Below are 25680 nucleotides of genomic sequence, written 5' to 3' on the forward strand. Positions count from 1 at the left end.
TTTAAATAATAGACCTTATAAGTTAAATAACAACTTTAAAAGTTTTCTTTAATACTTTATTTTTTAATCTTACTGAGTTACTGAGTAACTTACTCTCTTTCAGTCTTTGTCTTTTATCATATTTTATGATCATACTTTATAAACTTTATTCAAGATACTAAATCTAATCTAGATCTATCTAAAAACAAGATCTACTAGGAACGTTACTAATATAGAGAGATTTTATATCTAGACTCTAGTTGGTAAATTTTACACCGATGAAGATTATTTTAAGTTTTCATTCATAAAGCAGAAATTAAATAAGCCGCTAAAAGCGTTTCTCCGCTTGTTAGCCATTCGTTTCAAATGTAAACAAACCACTGTCTGTTAAAAAGCTACATCTAAAATCGGTGCATACTCGATCTAGATTTCTACTCGCTTTAAATCAAATTATTGCATAACTTATAATCTTTAAATTAAGATATAAAACAAAAAAATATATTTTTTGAAAATATCTTTTAGTGATTTTTATAAATGTATTACGTTAATAAATATTTTGAAATAGTTTTTTTTTTTTAAATATTGTTTCATAAGTTAAGACCTTACGTTCTGTCCACAGACCTATATATTATATTTCTTTTTCTATAGCCGAGACATGTTTATTAATAGGTCAGATTCACAGACCTATATAATTTTCTTTGTCATAAAGGTTCACTCTGTGGTCAGTCAAACAATATAATGTTATTGTACTAGATTCTATTTGAATAGATCGATAGACGTACATCTATAATATATAAATCTAGAGAAGATTCTAAGTCTAAAAGTATAAATTATGTTATTAATTTAGCTTGTTTGATCTTAATATTTTCTTATTGTTAAAGATTATGAACATGACTTTTATAGAGTAGATCTCAATCTAGATTCTATGTATATAGGTCAGCACTGACAGCAGTTGGTAGGCCATGGGTAGACAATCACATGACTTCACTGTCATGAGTCTTTGGAAACATAAACATACCCACAGTCTAGATTTCTAGACATCTCTCATTCTCTATCAAATTTTCTAGATTCTAATCTAGATTCTAATATGATAAAATTCAGATCACATATTTAAGAATCTAATATCTAGATCCAGATGGTCAGTTGCAATTTAGTTTTTAGGGAAAGACGGAAAGGCATTTAAATTTCATTGATTTAATTTTAAATTTAAAGTAAATTAAAATAGTTTAAATTAATAAATAGATCTACTAATTAAATTGTTATTATAATTATTGCCCGAATTGAAGATGAATCTAGAGATAAACTAAAACTATCATAAACGATTATAAAGTAGTTTAAATTAAACTTAATTAGTTAAAAGAAGATCTAGAGTTCTAGACTAGAAGTCCCTAGATTTAGTTATATTACAATTAATTGAGTTTATTGAGCTAGTTAGATTAATATTATATTTATATTATTTTATATATTGTAATATATTATTTTATTATACTATTTATACTTATACTATTTGATAGTAGATAGTAGAATCATAGAATGACATATATTTATATGGATGGAGGATAGGAGGACATGATAAACCAAGTCTGTTTACTGACTAAACTAGAGTTAGTCTGTCTTTACTAAGACTTGGCCAAAAATAGCATATATATTATAATTATATATATAAATATAGTATTATAGAATCTGTATCTAATAAAACTTTTCTTAGTGCATAGACTAACATCTATATCATCTATATATAGACTATTGAGGTCTGTAGCTATAATTATTATAATATAATAGCCCAGTAACAGCAAAGAATAAGTTCTACTTCAAAGTTCAAAGTATGGTTGTGTTGGACTAAAGTATAACCATGTCTGATTTTCTTGAAGAGCATATCTATGTAAGTATTAGAATATAGAAAGAAGAATAAACTGTAGGATCTGAATTCATGTTAAATTTTACTACAAATGAGCTCTGGATGGGTCACATTTTTGTTGACCTTTCTTGTAGGCATCAAGATAGAGTAATAAAAGAATATTGAACACTAAATTTAGTCTTTTATGTCAACTTTAGTAAACAGTTTATCCATTATCATACTAATTTGTCTTTATTTAGATATTTCAAAAAGCTATAATATTTAGAATGAACCCCATTTTTTAACATTTATTATATTCATTTAGTGATGCTTTTCTTTAAGAATGTATATTGTCATGGTGATATGGTAAAGTTTTGGCTACTGAACTGAGGTGCCTGAGCTACAAATCCTGTTGTAGACCAAAATGTTGAACTTAGATATTCTTAAGATGCCCCTGAATTCACCCAGCTCAAATGGGTACCTGACGTATGCTGGGGAAGAAAAGGCGGTTGATTGTTGCGCTAGCCATGACACCCTTCTTAACCCATAAAAATAGCTGAGCTTTACATTATCTGCTTCCATAGTCTAATACAAGATTTTAAAAAGTTACCTTTATTGTTCTTCCTTTTATAATGAAATGTATCAAATCTAATAAAACTTTGCATAGTGCATAGAAATCTAGTGAAATATTCTGATAAAATGTTTCTTAGCACATAAAGGTCTAGTTTTAAACATTCTTATCCAACTTTTCTTAGCACATAAAGGTCTAGTTTTAAACATTCTTATCCAACTTTTCTTAGCACATAAAGGTCTAGTTTTAAACATTCTTATCCAACTTTTCTTAGCACATAAAGGTCTAGTTTTAAACATTCTTATCCAACTTTTCTTAGCACATAAAGGTCTAGTTTTAAACATTCTTATCCAACTTTTCTTAGCACATAAAGGTCTAGTTTTAAACATTCTTATCCAACTTTTCTTAGCACATAAAGGTCTAGTTTTAAACATTCTTATCCAACTTTTCTTAGCACATAAAGGTCTAGTTTTAAACATTCTTATCCAACTTTTCTTAGCACATAAAGGTCTAGTTTTAAACATTCTTATCCAACTTTTCTTAGCACATAAAGGTCTAGTTTTAAACATTCTTATCCAACTTTTCTTAGCACATATTCAGATAAAACTTTTCATAGTGCATAGAAGTGTAGTGAAAATTTCAGGTAAAACCAGTTAAAGCCTAGTAACACATTCTGATACAACTTTGCCCTGTTTATTTTGCCACAACTGATGCAGGCAAATCTGTTATTTGCCCGTGGTCAATTTAAGGTTTTATCTTCTGCACCTGCCTTCATCAAGGGCTTTTCCTGGGGGTTAAGTGCATGTCTACCAATATTCATGACAAATAACAAAGCTAAAAAAGCAAAGTAATCAAAGTAAATTATGAACTAGAAGTTTACATGTTTAGTCAGAGTTCAATGGTGAGGAACTCAAAACCTTTGTTTGTGTACTAAATAAAAGCCTTAGTTCAAAGTGCAGCACAAATTAAAGGGAAATCTGAGATTAAAAGGGATGAGTTTATGGAGTGCTGGGATCTCTGATGGATTTAAGGAATGAAAGTTCCCTGGGAATTATGGCATTTTATCATTGATTGCAAATTTTTTGCCATCTTTTAATTAATTCTTGTCCCCATTGGAAGCCATTAGATTTTATGCAGTACTTTTCAGAATTTGCTGTGTTAGTTTAAATAATGATACTTTTATAAGCTTAATATTACACTAAAGAACACTGGACTCAAAAAGTGACACCAACACTAGATGCTGGGTACATCATACTCAACACACTCTAACTATCCACAGGTCACTAGATGCTGGGTACATCAGACTTAACACATTCTAACTATCCACAGGTCACTACATGCTGGGTACATCAGACTCAACACATTCTAACTATCCACAGGTCACTAGATACTGGGTACATCAGACTCAACACACTCTAACTATCCACAGGTCACTAGATGCTGGGTACATCAGACTCAACACATTCTAACTATCCACAGGTCACACACTACAATATCAACTTTCTTACAAAAGGGAATAACTCTACATTCTAACAACAAACACGTACACATAAGCACAATGTCAACATGCTGTAGTTTGGCATAAGGTCAACAGGACACACATTTTTCGTCAACACTTTAGTGAAAATATTTGTGTCTCAGGCAAATGCAAAAAAATGACCCTTGATTAGCTATTTTGACAATCGCATCAAAAGACAATAAAGTTTATGAATTGTATAATTCATGGTGATAAGCGAGTCTGGACTCTACCTTCATTATATTGTTTTGAAGAATGATTACCATCAGGGTGCAGGATTGACTTAAATTTTTTTGTTCCCCAGATTCCTATTTTGGTTGGTATTGCATTGATAGTTGGACTTGGATTTTTACTTTATTATCTTTGCCGCAAACGAAGAAGGTAAGTTTTATGGTTTAAATTGAATCTAACATTTAAAAAAAAACTTTTTCAGGATTTTCTTAAAATTAAATTCTGTTACATGCATAAAATATTAAAAGTAATGCATCTAATGGTGACAAGCTGAAACTAAGCATGGCAGCTGTAACTAATGTAAACAATGTGCAGCTTTTGTTGATAAGCTATAGCAAATTTGAGAGTCAGACAAGAGTGTTCTATTTTAAAGTCTAATATTACCAGCAGGACTGCCTATAGGTTGAGAAATGCTTCTTTGATGTAAACAATCATGAGAATAGAGGTTAATAACTTGGTGTCGGGTTTCTTTTTATTACTTTGCTTGGCTCGTTAGGGGCTACTTATAATTAAGAACACTTAATACTAAATATACTTTAACTCCAACATCCATAAATAACAATAATACTTTCCATGAAATAATAATAACTTTAATATTTAATAAAGCACACAATTAATATTAATACACACAACCACCAGTCCAGGAAGTAACTGTCCAACCTTCCTGGACAGGGGACAAGACCTCACTGACTAACACACTCTTTCCCACAGTCAACGAAGACTAAACCATTCAGTTCATAACACGTGCAAGACTATTCAAATTCACAACCTGGGAGTACATAAACAAGGGGATATAACTATCATACCGAAATATCAAAGTAACATATTCACTCTCGCCTTACCTCCCCCTGACACTTGTGTATATGCTAACATAACATAAATATAGGAAAATATTGAAATGCATTATGTAAGCAATGCAGTTATTTAGAAAATAATAAATGGAATGTTCAGGCATTTATGTGCAATTAATTGGATATCATTTACATGCAATTAATTGGCTATCTTTCAAACAACTTTAGGCCACAATCATTTATCAAGTATCTCAGTACAATGGCTGCCTGGTTGTGCGGTTTGTGCACTGGACTGTCATTCAGATTTATCGATGGTACCGGGTTCAAACCCTGCCCGCTCCCACCCCCCGTCATCCTGCGGGAGGTTTGGACTAGGAAGTAATTATCTTCAACTCTGATGGAACATCCGAAACATATAAAATATTTTACAAACAAACAAACATTTTACAAGTAGCTCCCCTCTAGTACAATTTTGTACGATCTGATCAGTCTGTAAAATGTTTTACATTTTTAAGATGTGCCTTTAGATTTGAAGATAATTACATTCTAACACAAACCTCCCACAGGACAATGGGGGGGTGGCAGTGGGCAGGGATTAAAACCAGGATCATCAAGACCACGGAACAACAGTGTATATTACATGGCCAAGCAGCCATCCTAGTTTAGTTTGATTCATAAGCTTTTACTTTTACACCTCCTTTCCAGTAGTGCAGGACTAGATTGACCCACAGACAGGCATAGGACGTAATCATCTTCATTTTTTTTTTAAAATCAAATCTGTATTTGATCAGATAAGATACACTGGTTCCACTTTTGAAACCACTTACATCTGTTATAGTCCTATCCCATATATTCAGTTTTATAGTGATATTGTTGGTATTTTTATCTTTATTATTATTATTATTATAGGCATGGAAATAAAACTGCATAGGGCTTTAAAATTAGTAAATTGGATTGCACAGACCCATTTACCAGATGTAGGGAAAAAACTCCTCATTGTATGCTGCCTTTTTAAAGCTTTAAATTAGATACCATGGCACATTTGTTTCCCAATCAGCCGAATCTTTTATTTCACCATTTTTATAAGAAATCCGACACCATTGTTACATTGCAAAATGAATGGAAAATCTTGAAATGTGTGGGTTGGTCATTATGCTGGCCGCATGACTCCCTTGTTAACCATGGGCCGGGGCCACAGAAATAGATGGCCTTAACATCATTGCAAGGTCTGAAAGAGAACTTGAAATGTGTGGGACTAATCTCTTAACCTTTATGCACTGAAAAGATTTGTTATCCGCTGTCCTAGTTTAAAATTTAAGGATGAAGCAATAGGTTAATTTCTTTCTCTGAAAGTACTGATATGCTCCAGACTTTTATATATATATTATATTTTTCTGAACAACATGACCTAGTGCTGATAGTCTCTAGACCCTAGATTATTATATTTTTTTTAAATCATGCAGGTTTTAAGAGTTACTTTGTTCCTAATGTTTCTAGAATGTTCCGCATACTCAACAGAACCATGTTGAAGGTTTTCCTTAAGGTGGAGAACTATTTTTTATTGCATTTACTATTGGTCAAGAGGCTAAGTACGCTTGAACTTGGCTTGGCTCCCTAAGAAGGGGGCTTGAGGTTCGACATTGAACTTGAGTTGTGTTTACTGAGCATGTAAAGGCAGCACGGAATACCTTCTCCCAGATCCTAGTTCTGTTCATGCTACTATCTATAATAACAGGATTTAAAGCTGACTGTAGTTAACAGATAATAAGTATGACTCATTGAAAAATATCTCATGTATATATTAAGATACAAAACATGCTTTTCAAATATCAAGTATTGAAATTTTCCATATTTTTCCTGAAATTTTGTTATCAATTGGTGAGCAAGATTATTTTTTAAATAGGAAGTGGTCTATTTTAATGATTTGAACATGATCTGTCCATATCCCTGAAATCTATTCATGAAAGAGAGATATATAATATATACAAAAGTGCATTAAATAATCCAATCTTTTTGCACATGTCATCCATTTAGTTTGTTATCTCTATGCTGTGTTATCTTTTATCCCTTTGACAAGTCTTAGTCAGCCAGTGTTTTAACTAAACATCTGTTAAGCAGACTTGATTTGTATAGAGTTGTTAGAGAAATGGAAATTGAATTGGAGCATGTTTTTCCACCCAGAAAAATGCCAGTTTATTTAAAACAAAAACAGCAAAAAAAAAAAACAAATACCATTTATATCTTATTCATGGTAACCCAGTAACACAGACTAAAAATGCAAAATACCTAGGTGTTATAACAAAGGAAAAGCCATATTGATGAAACTATTAAAAAATCAAACAAAGCATTAGGGTTTATTAAAAGAAATTTCTACAAATCCAATAAAAACAAAACTGAAATGTTATTTAACCTAGTTAGGCCAATAATAGAATCTGTTAGTGACCCCTCAACTCAAGAAAACATTAAGAAACTAGAACAGACACAAAATAAAGAAGTGAGATTCATAACAAACCAAATTCACATTTGATTAGAGTAAAACCTTTAGAAAAATTACTAAATTTAGAAAGCCTTCAGGATAGAGGACTTAAAAGTAAAGTAGCAATTATACATAAAACGCTGAACCATAATCTTCAAATACAAAATCAAAACCTAATAAATTGCTCAGAAAGACACAAAAATAACCGCACATTCCTTGTTTGTACAAATACTCATTCTTTCCTATGGAGTCAGGCAGGAAAACAAATGACTTGGCAGAGTTTAAGTCATTGATCAACATGCATGATTAAATTGACATAGAAACAAGCTTAGGGCATAATCATCTTCTTTTTTTTTGTATTTCATAAGAGTTGGGTTCATCGTTACCTCTCCAATGAAAACTTTAAATTTTGTCTTGTACAATTCTGGTAACATCTTTATCCTCCAAATGGTTAGCCTGCCTTATTTGTAATTCTGAAATCTGTAGTTGTAAAGTTCCCCTTCAGACCTTGCGATCTATAGGGCAGATGATGCGAGACCAATACTTATACAAGGCCTGACAGCTCACATTGAACGTTGTGACCTGAGGACAGTTTAGACCAATAGCTGATGATGTCAGGCCTGTGATGTGGCAACAAGCTATTGGTCTAGACCAGTGATTCCCAAAGTGGTCTATATAGACCACCAGGGGTCTACGAGGATTTCCAAGGGGTCTACGGAAGTGAAAAAATAAATTGGGGGTCTATGGCCTGTTAATGGGGGTCTACGAAGGCGGATCTCATTGAAGCATCGACTCGTTCACACATGATTTGTACCTTAGTTAATCCTTTGAATTTCAACCCTGTTAGTGGAATGATTTTTTTTATTTAAAAATTTTAATGTATTATTTTAAATACCTTAATTGTGTCTACATGAAAGTAATAATTTACATGGCCGAGTCTATAAAATAAAATGTTGACCGTAAATTGTTGGTTATTAAAAATTTGGCTTCATTCTTTCTTTGTTGAACAACTATTGCATTTGTTCTTTATTTTTATGTAACAAAGTTTGAAGCTATGTTGCTATGAAACCATGGAAGCTGGAACATAGAGAAAAGTCAACATGAAATAAAATAGATTAAGATTTGAAATACTTTTGAAAACTTTTAAATTCAGAATTAAGCCACAGTAGAAAAATGTTGATTAAACATCATAGATGAGAATAGGTTTGTGAGCGTCTTACAATATATTTACTTAGGCTTATATCAAACTCTAAAAAAACTGCACACTATAAGCAAAATATTGACTTTGCCAACCATTGAAGAGGTTTTACAATCTGTTTTACACAATCCTATATCTGATATCATTAAAAATTCCTCTAAGCAACAATACAGATCAAAGGTGTAATGGTGAAATGAGTTTTGGACAATGAATGGTTATCGTGTTATTACGATTTACTTTTTTTAAAAGCTGGACTTGTTAACCTTGCCTGATAATGTAGTGGTATTATTATATTTTTGTTATGAATCAAGAAATTCATAAAGAATTGCTTTTTGCCTGAAATTTTGATCAATTGCTCCTTCACACTGAAGTATGATAGTTTTCGAAAGGCTTTTCTTTGACACTATTTTTTCTGAGTTCTTGGTTGCTAAGATCCTATTTTAAAACACAGAAATTAAACGGGAATCGGACATAGTCTATTTCACAAACTTGTTTCATAAATTGAATGAGGTTAATTAACTTGCAGCTACAATGTGATAACCTAAATTTGATCAACACGAAGGCATAATCTCAGTGTTTCATGTGAGGATTAAATTAATGAAGCATACAATGACAATGATACATTTTCTTACTTTCCAAATTTAAATCAGTCAGACATCATCTAATCGAGAAGATAGAATGTTAACCTGAACTAAATTGAAGCCCAAGATTGACATTTTATTATCAAAGCTGCCCACCAATAGGCGTTTTTTTTTGTTGTTGTTGTTGTTTAGTTACTTCTTGTAATGCATATTAAATTTTATTTTGCTTGGAATGTCATCAATAAATATATATCGCATAGTAATCAGTGAGAAAAGCACATCTGAAGTTAATGAATTTTCAAAAAAATGCTGGGGGGTCTACCGAAAACTTAAAAACATGGCAAGGGGTCTACGAGACAAAAAAGTTTGATAACCACTGGTCTAGACTGACTACAGGCTACAGGTTTCTATGCCGCTGGTCAGTGTTGATGCCTTCTATAACAATTGGTCTCAGATGATTAAAGATCATCTGCTTCTATGGCAGATTGTTTAAGAAGGTGTCATAAGGACCTATGACCTTTGCTGGGTCCTTAAAATCTCAAAATTTAAAAGCTAGTCTTCACCCAGATTCAAACTTGAGACCCCTTGGCTCAGAAGCCAAGCGCCTAACCACTCAGCCGCTAAGCCCTTCTGAAATCTGTAGCACCAAAAGTATGAGACCCTATTTAACTTCTCAAGCTCTTGGCTTGAAGATTTGATGAATTTAAAAAAAATTTGGTGTAGTGGGTTATTTTTTTTTGTTTTTTTTTTGTTGCATTGTCTTCTTAACAGACATGCTCTCAAAAAACACACTATCATACTAAACACTTTTTTAATTATTTTTTTTAAGCAACCTGGACTGTTCCAAACATAAATCCTTTAGTGAAAGGTTAAATTCTATTGGACCTGACAATGTTTACAAATGCTGTTTTTATGTTCATTTGAGATATGTTAACATTTCTTATGAATAATTGCATTGACATGCATACTTGGGCTTGTTAGTTCTCTAATTGTCTTTTGCTAACACATCAAACTGTGTTAAACTGGGTTTATTGTGATCAGGTTTAAGAAAAGAAATTAGATCTCACAGAACATACGTATTTGTTGACTTTTTCTTACTATTTACTCTTAAACAACTTAATGCCTTTGGTTTTTTTCTCAGTAAAAGCTTGGAAAGAAACTGATTTACTCTTTGCCATATTGCATCTGTTGGCTTTCTATTGCTTCTGTTTCAAGAAAATTAAAATGTCAACTAGCACATAACAACAAAGAAGTGTTCAAAATATTTGTATCTAAAATAAAAGTGTATGGATATCATATAGAATCAATTAGCTTTCTAAAACATCTGTTATTGGATATGTATTTTTTAAAAAAACAACAACTAGAAAAACTATATTTAAAAAAATCAATGCCAATAGTCACAGGAGCAATAATGACATTATTAAATTGTATAGTCACTTGGGAAATAACTTTAGCAATTTTTTTTTTATGGGCCTCTTCATACGCGAATCGACTATGGATCATAGGAATGAGATGAATGTCTGGGTATTAGCAGTGGTCAGAAAGATGTCACCCGCAAAGCCGTTCCCCTCTCTCCATGCAGCTGATGTAGCCGAAGAAACAGCAGGCCACACAGTTCGGGAACAGCAGCGCCACAGGTCTGCCAAGGCGTGCTGCAAACTAAGGGGCACTGGCTCCTGGTGAAGCCTTTCCCTTGTTTGGGTATAACTGCAAGGCGGCAGAGGTTCTTCTCCTAGTTGGGTGGCCCAGCCAAGGCTAAAGAGCTCTTCTTGCCCAAAGCTTGCTGTTTAGGTGCCAATTACTCCCCCCTTGCCCCTTCTCCTAAAACCTTTTGATCATTTTTTAATGCAAAGTCAATAGTTACATTGATTTTTGTATTTGTGTTAAGTTAGCATTTTCTTTTTTATCATCTTCTATTATTGTTGTATTCAAGAACTGCCCTTTGAACTATGCTCTTTTGTTATTTGCATCTCTATTATTAGGTTCCATGGGCGTGATTATGTGTATAAAAGGCTGGAGCACGAAGCCCAGTTGGTGGAGCAGATGAACTTGGAAAGGGAGACAAGACAGAAGATTATTAGAGGTAAGCTTGTGGGATATTTAGCAAGAATTGAATGTATGTAGAATGTTTGTAATGACCTTATTTAACTGAACTATAAACCAGAAACAAGTAAAAAAAAATGTTTGTTCCAATAAACTTCTGAACCTTTTAGTACATTGAAATGTTGGTCTATTCAATAGTTTTACTTAATAATTGATCGTCTTTATTGACTAAAGCCTCTTTTAAATGTGTTTTTTAAGCACTTAGACTGGAATATCTTCTAAATCCATACAAATTTTTTTAGTTTCCATTAGTATAGTGATGTATACAAGAATCTGGGTAATTTTGGGGGAAGATTAAGTCTTGTTTTTTTTTATATTTTACTAAAATCTGAGTGGCAAAGCTTTTAATAAAATCAATGTTAATGTTCTGAGTTTAACAGAATTTTTTTTTAAAGATTATGTTGTATTGACATTTAATTTAATATCTCAGCAACTCTCTAGAAATGAAAACATTTTTTGTGGCATTAAGTTTCTATATTTTATGATATTTTTGTTAAAACCATAAATTGTCTGACATTTTCACAAGCATTTTATTGATAAACTCTCCATAGCAACATTGTTTATTATTATTCAAAACTTTATTCACCAATATATTCACCATGATGCTTAGGATGTAATCATCTTCTTTTTTTTTTTTTTTTTTTTGAAGTAACATCTGTATCATATAAGAAGAATATCTTTATAAGAAAGAAAGAAACTCTTCACTCTTCATTTTTTTTTTCAGTTTTGTCATTTTAATCCTTCTATAGAAGTTTTAATAATTGTTAATTAAATAGAATAAGGACACCTTTTAACTTAAAAAAATATATATTTCAATCCAATCCAGGCTTTTTTACATTACGAAATGTACATGCTTCCTGAAACAGTATCCAACCCAACAAAAAAAAAAAGTGTTTTTCTCAAAGCAATTAATGACTTTAATTTAATCAGGGCCCAAAGATATTGTTGTAAAAAAAAATTTGGGGTGAAGAGGAATTTTATGAACACTATCAAACTAGGCTGTTAATTAGACACACAAGGCTCACAAGTGCCATGTTTTGTTTGTAAAAGGTTTTGCATGTTTCGGATGTTCCTTCAGAGTTGAAGATAATTACTTCCTAGTCCAAACCTCCCGCAGGACGACGGGGGATGGGAGCGGGCAGGGTTTGAACCCGGGACCATCGATAAATCTGAACGACAGTCCAGCGTGCAAACCGCACGACCAGGCAGCCATACACTGCTATCCAGTGCTTCTACTGCCATGAACTAGTATTAGATATCTTCACTGGTATCATCACTGCCACCTATGTTTCAGCTTCATCTCCAACAAGCACTTCTCCAAAACTTGTAACCACAATACTTGCTACACATTTACCATGAAGTCATTGTTGTGTATTTATGTTTCTTGTTGTGTGTTGTGAACTGATCTGTTCTAGTGTGTCAAAATGTCATGGTGTCCAGGTCAGCTTGTGTGTGTGTGTACTGTGCTATTGTGAACTGTTTTGTCATTCTTGTTCAGTTAAGCCTAGCATCAAGACATGTCTTCCTGTAGTAGTTTATTAGGTCGCTGCAGTCATTTTGTTATCTAGCCGCTACTGCTAAACCACTGCAAGACTCTCTTCCTCTATTTCATTACAGACATTCTTCCACTACTTCACTCCAGACAGACAGTCTGCTAACTATTTCACTACAGACAGACATTCTTCCACTACTCCTTAATAGCTCTCTTCCTCTATTTCATTCTTCTACTACTTCATTCATGTTTCCCTAACCTTTTCCTCAACTGAACACTTCCCCCACATTCTGAATATTTAGCAGAACACGTTGCTTAATTTATTTTAGAGGCTTGGTGGAACACAGCTTGGGAAACATTGCTCCAGACAGTCAATCTTCCACTACTTCACTGCAGACAGGCATTCTTCCACTATTTCATTCTAACCCTAGCCCAACATAATGTTTTATCACTGCTCAGGATGGTGCAATGTTGGTATTGGTGTGCAGTACTTGGCTGCAACAATTTTAGTTTCAACCCTGCAAACTACTGTTCTCCTGATCTTGGTGTCCATCATTCAGAACAAACAAAGACAAAGCATAGTGTTGTGAAAAGGACAAAACATTTTCTGCTCAGAAATGAAACAAAAAATGTAGTCTGTGAACAGTGCTGTATAGAGGGAAATTAATAAGAGATTATTGTTTTGTGAAATTCGGGAAAGTGAGTGGTGCTTTATTGGGAAATCAGTCTTTACAGGAGAAGGCACTTTGTGTTACAGTAGGAAAAATCAGGAGCTGGTGACCCTTAGGCAGACTGTGGCACACCGTGCTACAGCCTGGCAGATCCTGCGGCGCTACTGATCCCAAACTGTATTGGATACTCCGTTCCTTTGGTCACATCAGCTGCGCAGAGAGAGGGGAACTGCTGTGTGGGCGACTTCGTTCCAACCATAAACAATGCCCAGGCTTTCATCTCACTCACTCTGAGATGAACCATAGTCGTTCTTTGACTGAAGGAGGCCAATGATGATGATGAGGTGTCACCAATTCCTGAGCGATAGTTATGTGGTAGCAGCAGATGGGCTGAGATAAGAACATTTCTCTTTTAAGTTTGAGAACTGTTGAATCTGTGCCTTACGTGGCAGAGGTGAACCCAAATCTTGACAACCTTAGCGTATTTGTTGTCTATTATCTTTTCATCATTCTCCACTGTAGATTTTATTGTAATTAACAATCCTCATCCACCTGGATTTCTTTCATTGTCTGTTTGTCCTTGATTTGCAACAATGTCATTTCTGCAAAAGGTCCTTGATTATTATCAAGGGTATGTTTACTTCATAAATGCAGATTTGTGTACTTGGGTGTTACTGAGTATTCTGAAATGTGTGTGTATAGCTTTTAATTTACTATGAATTATATTTGAGTCTATAAGCATGTTTCTTGTACAATAATTTAATCACAAATCTAAACACATCTTCATTATGTAATAGATTACATTTAGGAAATATTAAAAGAATAGTCAATATATATTTAATAAATTCTGAATACATGCGAATCTCAATGGTCCCGGGTTTGAATCCTGCACGCCATCTTCCCCTTCCACCCTGCTGGAAGTTCAGGCTAGGACGTAATAATCTTCAATTCTGAAGGAACATCCAAAACATAGAATTAAAAAACAAACAAAACAGCACAAATCAAAACATGTTTATTCTATATTAAAATACATTTATTCTAGACCATATTAAAATGGATTTATTCTATATTAAAACACCTTTATTGTATATTGAAACACATTTATTCTATATTGGAACACATTTATTTTATATAGGAACACATTTATTCTATATTGGAACACATTTATTCTATATTGAAAGACATTTATTCTACATTAAAACACATTTATTCTATATACATTCAGTGCATGTTAAATTCTATTCAATACATGCTAGAATACTATCAGTACATCTTGAAAGTTTTATAAAATGCATTTAGTTCATATGAATACACTTCTGCACAGGTGCATTTCAAGCATATTAAAAATATATACCACAATCAAAACCCTAAGCACAAATTAAAATATTTTTTTGTTTCTATGTCTTCTGTTTGATGTAGATGCTGTGTACATGAACTGCCAGTATTATCTACGATCACATCCAAACTTCAGAAGCATGAAACAGTTGAATGAACTAGGTCAGTGAACTGTTCTTAATACTTTTAATTCAAAACTATTAACATATTTAATTAGCTCTGATTGCTTGTGATTATTGCATCTGAAACCTATTATATGTCTATTATATGTCTTGCCTTTAAGGTAAGCGTCAATGAGTTTGCAACACACATAACACTTTAAATACATGGGATGAAATTTTCCATCATTTAAAAGCTACAGCTGACTCATGATTGGCCTCCTTCAGTTGTAGGACGACTATGGTTCATCTCAGAGCACACTTCCTCATGTGGCTGTGGAGCCCTATTTTTGGAGAGACACTCCCCTCCACAAATAGCGCAGGTTAAGGGGGCTTTTGCTTTGTTGGTAGAGGAGCTGGCCATTTTTCGGATTGTAAGTTTTTCTTCCTGAGCTGAGACCCATGTACTTTCACTGTCCATAGCTTTCTTGGTCACTGTCCCTCTCCATCTGGTGAGGTCTAGAACTATGTCTTCCCAATTGTCAGTATTGATGTTCACTGATTTAAGGTTCCGTTTTATTACTTCTATGTAACTGAGGTGGGGGCAACCGGTTTTTCTTGGGCCAGTCACGAGTTGTCCATAGAGGATGACTTTCGGTATGCACTTGTCCTCCATCCGGAGTCATGATAGTCAGACAATTACAGGATTGGGGGGGGGGGGGACGGTTGGATTACAGAAAACATAATATTACTAAAGGTTAGTTGTATTTCAAAAAATTTCTATGTATGATGTAATGAAGTATTCTCTTAGACTTTCAAAGGCATACAATAAATAAGAGACGAAAAAGAAAAATGTATTGATCTAAAAAAAAATACAAAATGTACATTTTAAGCTTTCACCTACTTAGCTCCCTTCATTCTAAAAAAATGTTTACATACTGTTATGACTTTGCCATGCGCACCACCATCCAGGCTAGTGCAGAGATGCGCACTTCTAGTAACCAAACTAGAACAGGATGTTGACATGAAGAGATTAACGATTTCCGCCCAAGTAGGGAGTTAATATGGAGATGCTGTACTCAAGGCAGATGCCCCTTTGTGTTTGTCATGTCTCAGTGTAAATAAACGTCTATGTCCTCGTTGAGTTGCTTCGCTTAAGTTATTACAATACTAAAATATATATAAAGTACATGAAGTTACCTCTTTGCCTCTTGGGATTACTAAGTGTGTTGTATTATGAAGTGTCCGACTATTGAGAGTCATCTGTACTTATTGATGTTTCCCTGTTGGTTAAGAAGTGACCTGTTCATTCAAAGTCCAGGCTAAAAGAGTAAGATCAACGTCTGTGTGTTTCAGGCAGTCGTCTAGACAAACATTGGTTCCTGGTGGAAGATGTGAAGACTAACCAGGAGAGGATGCTAAGTTGTCTACCCTACTCCACTAATATGAAGATTCCATTCACAAAAACAACATGTAAAATTCTGAAAGATCTTTTCTCACTTTTACAGGTAACAATGATAAGAGTAGCCTAAATCTTAATGTTAAATATTAGCTATGCCATGTGCACCAGCTTAACTGATGTCAGGGTGATGAATAGACTACATCTTAATGTTAAATATTTGCAATGCAATGTGCACTAGCTTAACTGATGTCAGTGATATGAATAGACTACATCTGAATGTTAAATATGTGCATCAGATAAACTGATTCAGGGTGATGAATAGACTACATCTCAATGTTAAATATTTGCAATGCAATGTGCACCAGCTTATATGATATCAGTGTAGTGATTGTTAAATGCAGACCTTGGACAGAAATCAATGTCCAGGAAAAGTTGGGCTTGGAAGTTGGTCTATGAGAAAGGATTTTGGATTTAAACAATTTTAATTATTGTGTGCCAGTTTATTATTATACTTATTAATTTCAACCAAGAACATTCATCCTACTGACGTCTTTCTATATTAAGGCACCCAGTTTACACCAATATATGGCTATTCTATGAAAATACTGTAAAAATGTTTTACGTGGGGAGAGAGTTTAAATGGTTTTATATCAAATTAATGTTTAAAAACCCATTTATTGCATATTTTCTAATAGAAATATATTGGCTATTTTGTTGATGTCAACAAAATTGATAATAGAAGATTGTTATGACTTGTGATGAAATAATCATTTTTTTTACAACAGCTACATAAAAGCAAAGTAAAAGAAAAAATATTTGATAACTTACAATTGGACAAATGTGTGTTATAATTCCCAGATCAGAATCTGATGATCTTTATTATTTTTAGCAAAAATACTGTATGTTTTAGCAATTGGATTCGATGCTTTAGATTGTTAGGATGGTTACTTTTCCTCTATGTATCTATAGAAATATCAGTTTGAAATAAAAACAAGTTTTATTAGTATTTGAAGGGACTTGATTTTTAATATAATACACTGCATTTTGACCAAAAAAAAGTTGGATATGTATTCGCTCTTCATCTTTTCTTTCTTTCATCTGACAGCACCCATATATATTTCCAGTGTATGATTTTGATTTCGCTGTTGAACAGAACCTTGTGTTCCTAGTTCAGCCTATAGCCACACGGGGCTCTCTCAAGGATTTAATATATCAGGTTAGTGTAATGTTCTCTTGAGGTTAAAATATTTCAAGTTAATTAGTTTGATAATTTATTAGGTTAGCTAGAATGAGGAACTCTCAAGGATGCATTTTTCAGGTTATGGATAATAAAGATTATTATAATATTATTATTATGTTATGTTTTTAGTGCATGATAATTCTTTTTAGTAGTGTAGATAATTATTTATTCAACTCTTCATTAACAAGTTGTGTCTTCCTGAAAATGTTAAATAGTTCCTTTGTCGGAATTTCCCTCTTTTGTTAGTGTCCTAATGTTGCAGTTATTAAGTCACAACTTTCAAGCTGCGTGTGTCTCATTGTGTGACTATTTTCTTCAGTGTCGCTACACAGAAAGCTGGTACAATAAATATTGCCAGAAGCATAAAGGTTTGTCCGTGGAGACTGTACAGCTCTATGGAAAACAAGTTCTGACTGTAAGTAGGGCAAACTTAATTCGTAGGGTATGGTATCATTATGTTGTTTACTAATAGTATAGCTGTGTTTATATGATTTATTAATCTTTATTGGTTCTACGGTATATTTAGGGTATACCTGTTTTGGTATCATTATGTTCATTTACTAATAGTATAAAAAAGTAAAGTTCCCTTTTATGACATTGTGGTCTATAGGGCAGATGATGTTTAAATCATCTGTTTCTGTGGCCTATGGTTATCGAGTGTATCATGTGGTCAGCACAATTACTAACCGCCTTTACTTTTCCCAAACTAATGTCAGGCACCCATTAGAGCTGGGTTGACTCAGAGGCGCCCAAAGATCCCGAAATTAAAAAATCCCAGTCTTCACCAGGATTTGAACCTGGGATCGCCGCTTCAGAAGCCAAGCACTTTACCACTCAGACACTGCACCTCCACTAATAGTATAGCTGCTTGAATATCATGTTTAGTTATACCTATTTGTTATCTTAATGTTCATTTACTAATGGTATAGCTTTGTGGATATCATTTGTTAGTATAGCTGCTTGAATATCATGTTTAGGCATATCTGTTTGGGTATCAGAATGTTCATTTACTTATAGTATAGATGTGTGGATATTATTGCTTCATCTTTATTTGTACTTTGTATCCTTTGAACATTTACTAAGAGACTATTGAACCTAACTCCATAGGGAATGTTATACTTGGAAGAAAAAGGTTTTCCTCCACATGGAAACATCCAAGCTGGCAATATTATGTTGGAGGATGGTGTCTGCAGGTAATCTGACATATTGTTTTTTATTTAAAATTTATTGCAGAATATTTTTATTTTGTTTTGGTAATGTTATATGTGCGTGCTGGGACAACCCTTGCTGAGAACAAAAGAATTGAAGTGGCCTTAATCAAGAGGGAAAAAAAGAAAGCTGCCCTGTCCGCTAGCCCTGAATCAGAGGCATACACATGTATGAACTGTGGCAAAGTCTGCCAATCTAGAATTGGCTTGACTAGCCACACCAGATTCTGCCCTGTCTCAAGATTAAGCCAAAACCAGTGACTCATTTGGGTGCATCCATTGCCTTTCGAGACAAAAGGAGCCATATATATATTTAAATATATTCCATATTTCTTCTGATCATTTTATGACGTGATCTTATAATCTATACAAAACAATTTAATTTAAAAGTTCAGATGCTTATATTTTTTCATTTATATCTTCAACTCCTCCTACTTATCTCTTAGTTATCAGTATTTTTGAAAAAAGCTAAATTGAGCCAGGGAATTTTTTTCTTTTACAGTTTCATGTAAATAGCCATTTATAATTAACAGTCACCTGATGAAAAATTCTATTTATGTTGTGTAGACAAAACTATCTTCTTACATTGATTTTATCAACAATCTACGTAAAAAGAAGCTTTTTAGGTTTAAAGGTGTACAGCTTTTAAATACCAAAACTTATTTCTTCTATAAGCTAAAATGTCAAGACTTTAGTGACATTTTATATTATCCGCTCTTCCTTGAGCCTCTCACTTATAAAGAAAAGCAGTTTTACTATAATTAAAAACTGAAAAAATAATGTTTGAATTTATTCAAACAAAGACACACTTTTATTATGTCCCTAAAAAATTTTGCTTTAATATTTCAGAATTGCTGGCTATGAGAACTGCTTCCTAGCCAACAGATCTCGTGTTTATAATTTAGTTAAGAAGAAACTGAAAGAAGCAAACAAGAATGCTTTGGACTCTCTGTGTTTTGGTATGCACTTAACCCAATAAGATCTCTGTGTTTTAGTATAGACTTAACTCAATAATATCTCTACATTTTGACAAACACTTTGCCCAATTATATCTCTATGTTTTGGTAAACACTTTGCCCAATAAGATCTCCTGTGTTGTTCACTGTTTCCTCAAGAACGATTTTGATCTACTTACTATATACTTTCTTTATCTGCTTCTTGCTTCACTCCACCAGTTCATCTTTTTTTTTTTACATTACTGTTTAAAAATAAATTATGGCTTTTATATAGCGCTACTTTCATGCTTATAGCATGCTCAGAGCTCTATGGTCAAATCTCATTTGTGGACCAGTTGGGAGGTGGGGGGATTACTGGGAACAGGTTTTCCATGCTGCCTTTAGGAACTCAGTAAGAACAACTCTGCTTAAGTTGGGTGTCAAACCTCGAGTCACCTTTATAGGTAACCAAGCCAAGTTCAAGAGTACTTAGCCTCTCGACCATGCTGCCACTGTTGCTTTGAGTCCTGTTTATCTGGTGGTATGTGCTCTCAGGTCAGGGAGATTGGTTGGCATTTGAGTTTAACATGTGATAGGAAAACTTGTGTTGAGTGAGGATACTTTCTTTTACCAATTATTTCATTCAAATGTCCCATTCAATGTCTAGCCGGAGTCAAGTTGTCTGCCTATGTTATGTTCTTCCTTCATCATTATAAGTTTCCTTAAAATAGCATACCTCTTATTGCCCCAATTTAATAATATTAAGATCGTCTATGGCAGAGTGGTAAAGTGCTTGCCTTCAGAACTGGTGGTCCAGGGTTTGAGTCCTGGTGAAGACTGGGATTTTTAATTTCAGGATTTTTGGGCGCCTCTGAGTCCACCCAGCTCTAGCCTGACATTAGTTGGGGAAAAGTAAAGGTGGTTGGTCGTTGTGCTGGCCACATGACACACTTGTTAATCGTGAGCCACAGAAACAGATGACTTTAACATCATCTGCCTTATAGATTACAATGGAAATTTTACTAAAATCTTAGACCTGATAGAAATTATTACATTTTAGTTTGTTTGATTGGCAGAAAGCAAATAAACTCTACCTGATATATTTTCAATGAAACTTTTCAAACCACTTATTTTAATAAATAACTTCTACAAACTCGTAGAGTTAATTAATTACAAGAACTTCAATGAACTAGGTAGCTTTTCTTATTTCAATAATTTACATTTGTTTATGTAAGAAAATGTCACATTTTACTCAAATCTTTTGCCTGCTACATCAGGGCACTTATTGTATGAGATGGTATTTGGTCGTGAGCTCCAGTCAGCACATCCAGAACCTCAGAACTTGGCCACTCACACATCTCCACACATTATTGAGGTAAATATTGTTGTAGTAGAAATATTTCTTGTGTGTGTTAGTTCAGTCAGACATATTTCATATTCCTCATGTATTAGATCTTACTAGAAACATTTATTCATGTTTGGATTAAGCCAGATACACTCAACATGATATAGTATGTCGGATGTACATATTTATGATAATTCCTTTAAAATATATTTCCTTATCTCAGTTAACTCAGTAATTATCCTTTTTTTTTTTTCATAATTATACTTCTATATTCTATGGCCAGCTTTAATTTTTTCATATAGCTTATTAATAATAATTTTATTTATAAAGAGCTGTTAACAAACAAAATGTAGGCTCAAGGCGCTTTAATAACATTACAAACACAAACACAACAGTTGGAATGACAGTTAATCTAAAAAAGTTTTAAATAGATAGGTCTTAATGTTCTTCTTAAAAGTGGTGTAGCATCTTGTCTGTCTGACTATAATATTGACTATAATAATACTGAATCAGCTTAGAAAACCATTGAGTTTTTACAATTATAATCTCTAATTTACATTGCTGCAAACCCTGTGCAAACTGCAGTTCCCTATTTAAAGATGCATTATCTTTTTGTTTTGGCTTTAAGACAAGCCAGGTTAAAAAGCTACTTGTGGTTACAATATGTTATAATCTTCTTTTTGAAAGGAATGTTTGTAAATTACAAGATTATTTCCACATGGTTCTTTTTGTAAATTTCTTTTCACGTGATTATCTATATTATAAAGTAGAATGTGAGGTGTATGTATGTATGTATGTATGTTACTTATAGACATCAAAACCGCTTGACCAATCTTGATAAAACTAGGCAGGAATGTTCCTTGGGTACTAACTTAGACCGTAGTGTATGTATTGTAGCCCTAAAACAAACTTAAGACCCTCAAAAAAAAAAAGTTGTCCGACTCTATTACAGCATATAGTATTTTATGGATCTATCCCATGGTTAACAATGTTTACATGAGAAAAGATCGAGAGGATTTAGACCTACATCTAATTTTAAGATAGTTTTTTACTTTGACACATGAAAATACAAAAGAAGCTCCATTGATTTCATTATATAATAAAATTAACCTTCAATTTTGTGTTTGAAAAGCATTTTTTACGTAAATAACTTCCTGATATCAGTGACTACAGATTTCCTGGCAAATATTCTTTCATTAGACATTACCAATTGGTTACATCACATTATTAACACATCTCTCTACTGAGTCTTCCTAGGTCTAGGTCTAAAACTCTTATTGAACTCTAAGATGATAAAACTTCTTTTCGCAAAGATAGTTTTGTGCTTTAACACATAAACATACTAATTATTGTCCATTCATTTGATATTTTAATCAATTTAACATTCAAATTTGTTTTTCTAAAGCATTTTAATACATTCGTTCGCTGTTCGCTCAAGTTGCTTAGCCGTGTTGAGATAGGCCTATATTCATTCATGAAAAAAAGTCTATTCATCTCAACTTTTAATCAAATATATGAAGGCCTACAAGCAAATGTTTTAATTTGAAAAAATGGATTTAAGCCTATTAGCTATTTTGATTTGATAGCTTCATTCACCCTATTTTTATATTTGACACATTCGCTTTACTTATTACATTATTATTTCGTTTAATTGTTTACAAAACACTCTCAGTGACTATATCGACAGTTATGCACAAATAAAGACCAGCGGGACGCGGGTAACTTATGTCTAGTAGATTTAATAAAATCAACATCTGCTAAGTGAAGTCTTCATTGCCTATTGGTAAATGTTTTTTAGATCCACATCTTAAATATCTGTTTTCCATTGTATCTATTTTTCAGATTTTAAATTTCATCTTTGAAAATGAATCCAAAAAATATCCAACTGTCCAGGAAGTAAGTCTAGAATTTCTCGACGTAGCCTTTACCATATTTAAAGCACAGATTATTTTTGTAAAATTTGTTTTATGTTTCATTTTATTTACATTTCAGATTAATATTCATCCATTTTTCGCAAATGTAAATCTTAAGGAAATGAAAATCTACAATCCCATCAAGGTAAACATAAAACGAAAAAATTGACAAGTATTGAAAAAAAAAAATATGTAGATTTTGTTTGTTTTAGAATAGTTTAATTTTTTTTTTCTAAGTATTTTGCTAATTTTGGCTTAGTGTTACAGTGTTACAAAAATATCTTTGAATATTGCACTTGTTTTAATATCAGTCAGGATTTCTTCAAAATAGATTTATGTATAACATTAAATTACTAAGTCGTATTATGCCGATTAATAGAATATCAGTCTTTCCTCTACCTAGACACAACCTTGATTTTCTCTTTGACAACAAAATCAGGCTACTCTTAATAAGTATTTAACTTTACAAATACATCTAACTGAAAAAGAGGAACATTTGGTGTTATGAATTTGCCAAATTTACCTCTTTCCAGACAGATCAAGTTTCAGTAAAGCACATTCTAGACATGGTATCTATAACAGTGTGCAACAGTAAAGCAAGATCCTTGTCTATGTTTCTGTTAACTAGTTAGGTTTTTTTTTTTATTTTACTCCTCTTAAAAAACACAGTGCTCACTTATAAATGTGTGTACCAATGATTGTGGCAAATAAATGGTAATGCAGAACATTGTGGGTATCTAGAGTTCTAGAGTACCAGCAATCAGAAACTTGTGCTAACAAACATGTGTGACTGTTTTTATGGCAACTAGCAAAATGTCTGGCTACATCTCTGACAAAGACTAGCTAGCCCTATAGCTACATCTCTGTGGTGACAACCAGCTAGACCTTTATCTTTATCTCTATTACACAAGTTAGCCAGACTGGTAGATTTGTTTCTATGGTACTCAACCTAAATATTTTAATAGCAGTTACTTAGAATCTTCAGAGTCCAGCCAGCTCTAATTGGTTCCTGACATTAGTTGGGGAAAAGTAAAGGTGGTTGGTTGTTGTGCTGGCCACATGACACCCTCCTTAACTATAGGCCTCAGAAACAGATGTCCTTTACATCATCTGCCCTGTATACCTCTAGGTCTGAAAGGGGAACTTTACTTTACTTTACTAAGAATCTTGTAACCTGGTATTTAAAACGAGAAATAATAGTTTGTAAAGAAAAAAATGTGTCGCTGAACTGATTTTTTTTTTTTTTTTGTGTTTTATTTTTTTAACTTTTCGTTAAATGTACAGCAACCATTAAACAATTCATGAACTGTGCAGGAACCCGCCCTTACATCTATCATGTAGATAACATGAACCATGCAAAGTTAAATTACATTTTTAAATTGAACAATATTTTTAACTGCAATGATTTATGCAGCTTACTTCTACTCTCTCCCTAGATCCACCTGAATGATCAAATGGTCTCACTTTTAAGGGCTGTGAAAAAAGGAAAACCCTTTAAGGTTTCTAAGTCTGCAAGCACCAAGTAAGTGAAAAGAATTTAATGGAGTATTAGATATCAACTGTCGAAGAATATTACTCGGAATGTTTAAACGTTTCAGATTCGGGCAAAAAATGTTCTATAATAAACTTAGCTTACAATAAGCTACACCAAGAAATTATCCAAACAAGTTTGCTATTATTAAATATGATGTTTGCCATTAATTAGTTCATTTATTTGTAAATAATTTTTCTGTATTTATGAAAGGGACTAATAAGCTTTTTGTTTTAATTGGTCTCACTTAATTTTTCTAGAAGGAAGAAGTCCAAAGTCTCTGGCTTCCCAACCCCCAACACGCAGCAAATCCAACAATCTGAAGCTGCACCTTTAGTGCCATCTACATCATACCAGAGAGGACCAGCAGCACCACCACCTCCTCCTCCTCCACCACCACCACCACCTGGTCAACCACCCCTTGGTGGAGCTGCTCCACCCATGCCTCCGTCCACTTCATCTTCTGAGAGGACGGCCTTGTTGACTGACATCAGGAAAGGAGCAAGTTTAAAGAAAACCCTTACGAATGACAGAAGCGCACCCAAAGTTTAAAAATTATGGACTGGATTTAACTTTGGTGAAATAAATACAAAATTTCTCAGAGAAATAAAAGTATCAGTATTACAAATCGTCTGCTGCTTACCAAAACAAAAAATGTTCTTTCCTGACTGCATAATTTGACTTTTCATGTTGAAGATTGATTTTATTTCTGTGTACTGATATCAGAATAGAGGAAGTGTCTATAGACATTATAAATATATGAAAAGTAGTATTGACTTGAATATTTCAGACATTAGATGATCAGACCTCTACAACGCACTTGTTGATTATTCTATCTATCCTTTTTTTAGACATTAATTTGTTAACATTAATGTAATTAGTATTGTTTTATTCTATGTAGACAATTATTAATAACATTTGCACATACAGGAGTGTGGAATGTTGCATACTGTTATTTAATACGCATTGTTGATTTGTTTGTATAGAAATATTGGTTTAGACTCAAGTCACAAAGTTTCCTTAGAGGCTTCGTTGTTTTACTAAAACACTCTATTGTTACAAATTTTAAATTACAGGCATAGAATTTTTATTGCAGGAATAATGATGTCCAACAATCAAAGGGAAATAACCCAAGCCCTAGCCATTTTTCTTCTGTGTTGTTAGCACTTCCATATTCAAAGTCCAATTAGGGAAATCTTCATTCCTGGGAGCCCTTCAAATACAATG

General features: G+C 33.2%; 1 protein-coding gene across 2 annotated transcripts; it reads left to right on the forward strand.

The window, feature by feature from the left end:
* Positions 1-932: 932 nt before the first annotated feature.
* Positions 933-25281, forward strand: LOC106056113 (slowpoke-binding protein-like). Of its 2 annotated transcripts, XM_056027376.1 has the most exons (15): positions 933-1117; positions 1722-1861; positions 4208-4284; positions 11163-11263; positions 14866-14943; positions 16236-16387; positions 17387-17497; positions 17841-17936; positions 18629-18714; positions 19579-19688; positions 20942-21039; positions 22852-22905; positions 23002-23067; positions 24359-24444; positions 24714-25281. In XM_056027376.1, the coding sequence occupies exons 2-15, from the start codon at positions 1832-1834 to the stop codon at positions 25003-25005; spliced, it is 1437 nt and encodes a 478-aa protein (XP_055883351.1). In that variant the 5' UTR covers positions 933-1117; positions 1722-1831; the 3' UTR covers positions 25006-25281. The 2 variants fall into 2 exon arrangements, with proteins under 2 accessions (XP_055883351.1, XP_055883352.1); XM_056027377.1 differs by lacking the exon at positions 933-1117 and having other exon boundaries at positions 1627-1861.
* The last annotated feature ends 399 nt before the right edge of the window (positions 25282-25680 follow it).

The sequence above is a fragment of the Biomphalaria glabrata genome, chromosome 4, assembly GCF_947242115.1.
Source record: "Biomphalaria glabrata chromosome 4, xgBioGlab47.1, whole genome shotgun sequence".
NCBI classification, from domain to species: domain Eukaryota; kingdom Metazoa; phylum Mollusca; class Gastropoda; family Planorbidae; genus Biomphalaria; species Biomphalaria glabrata.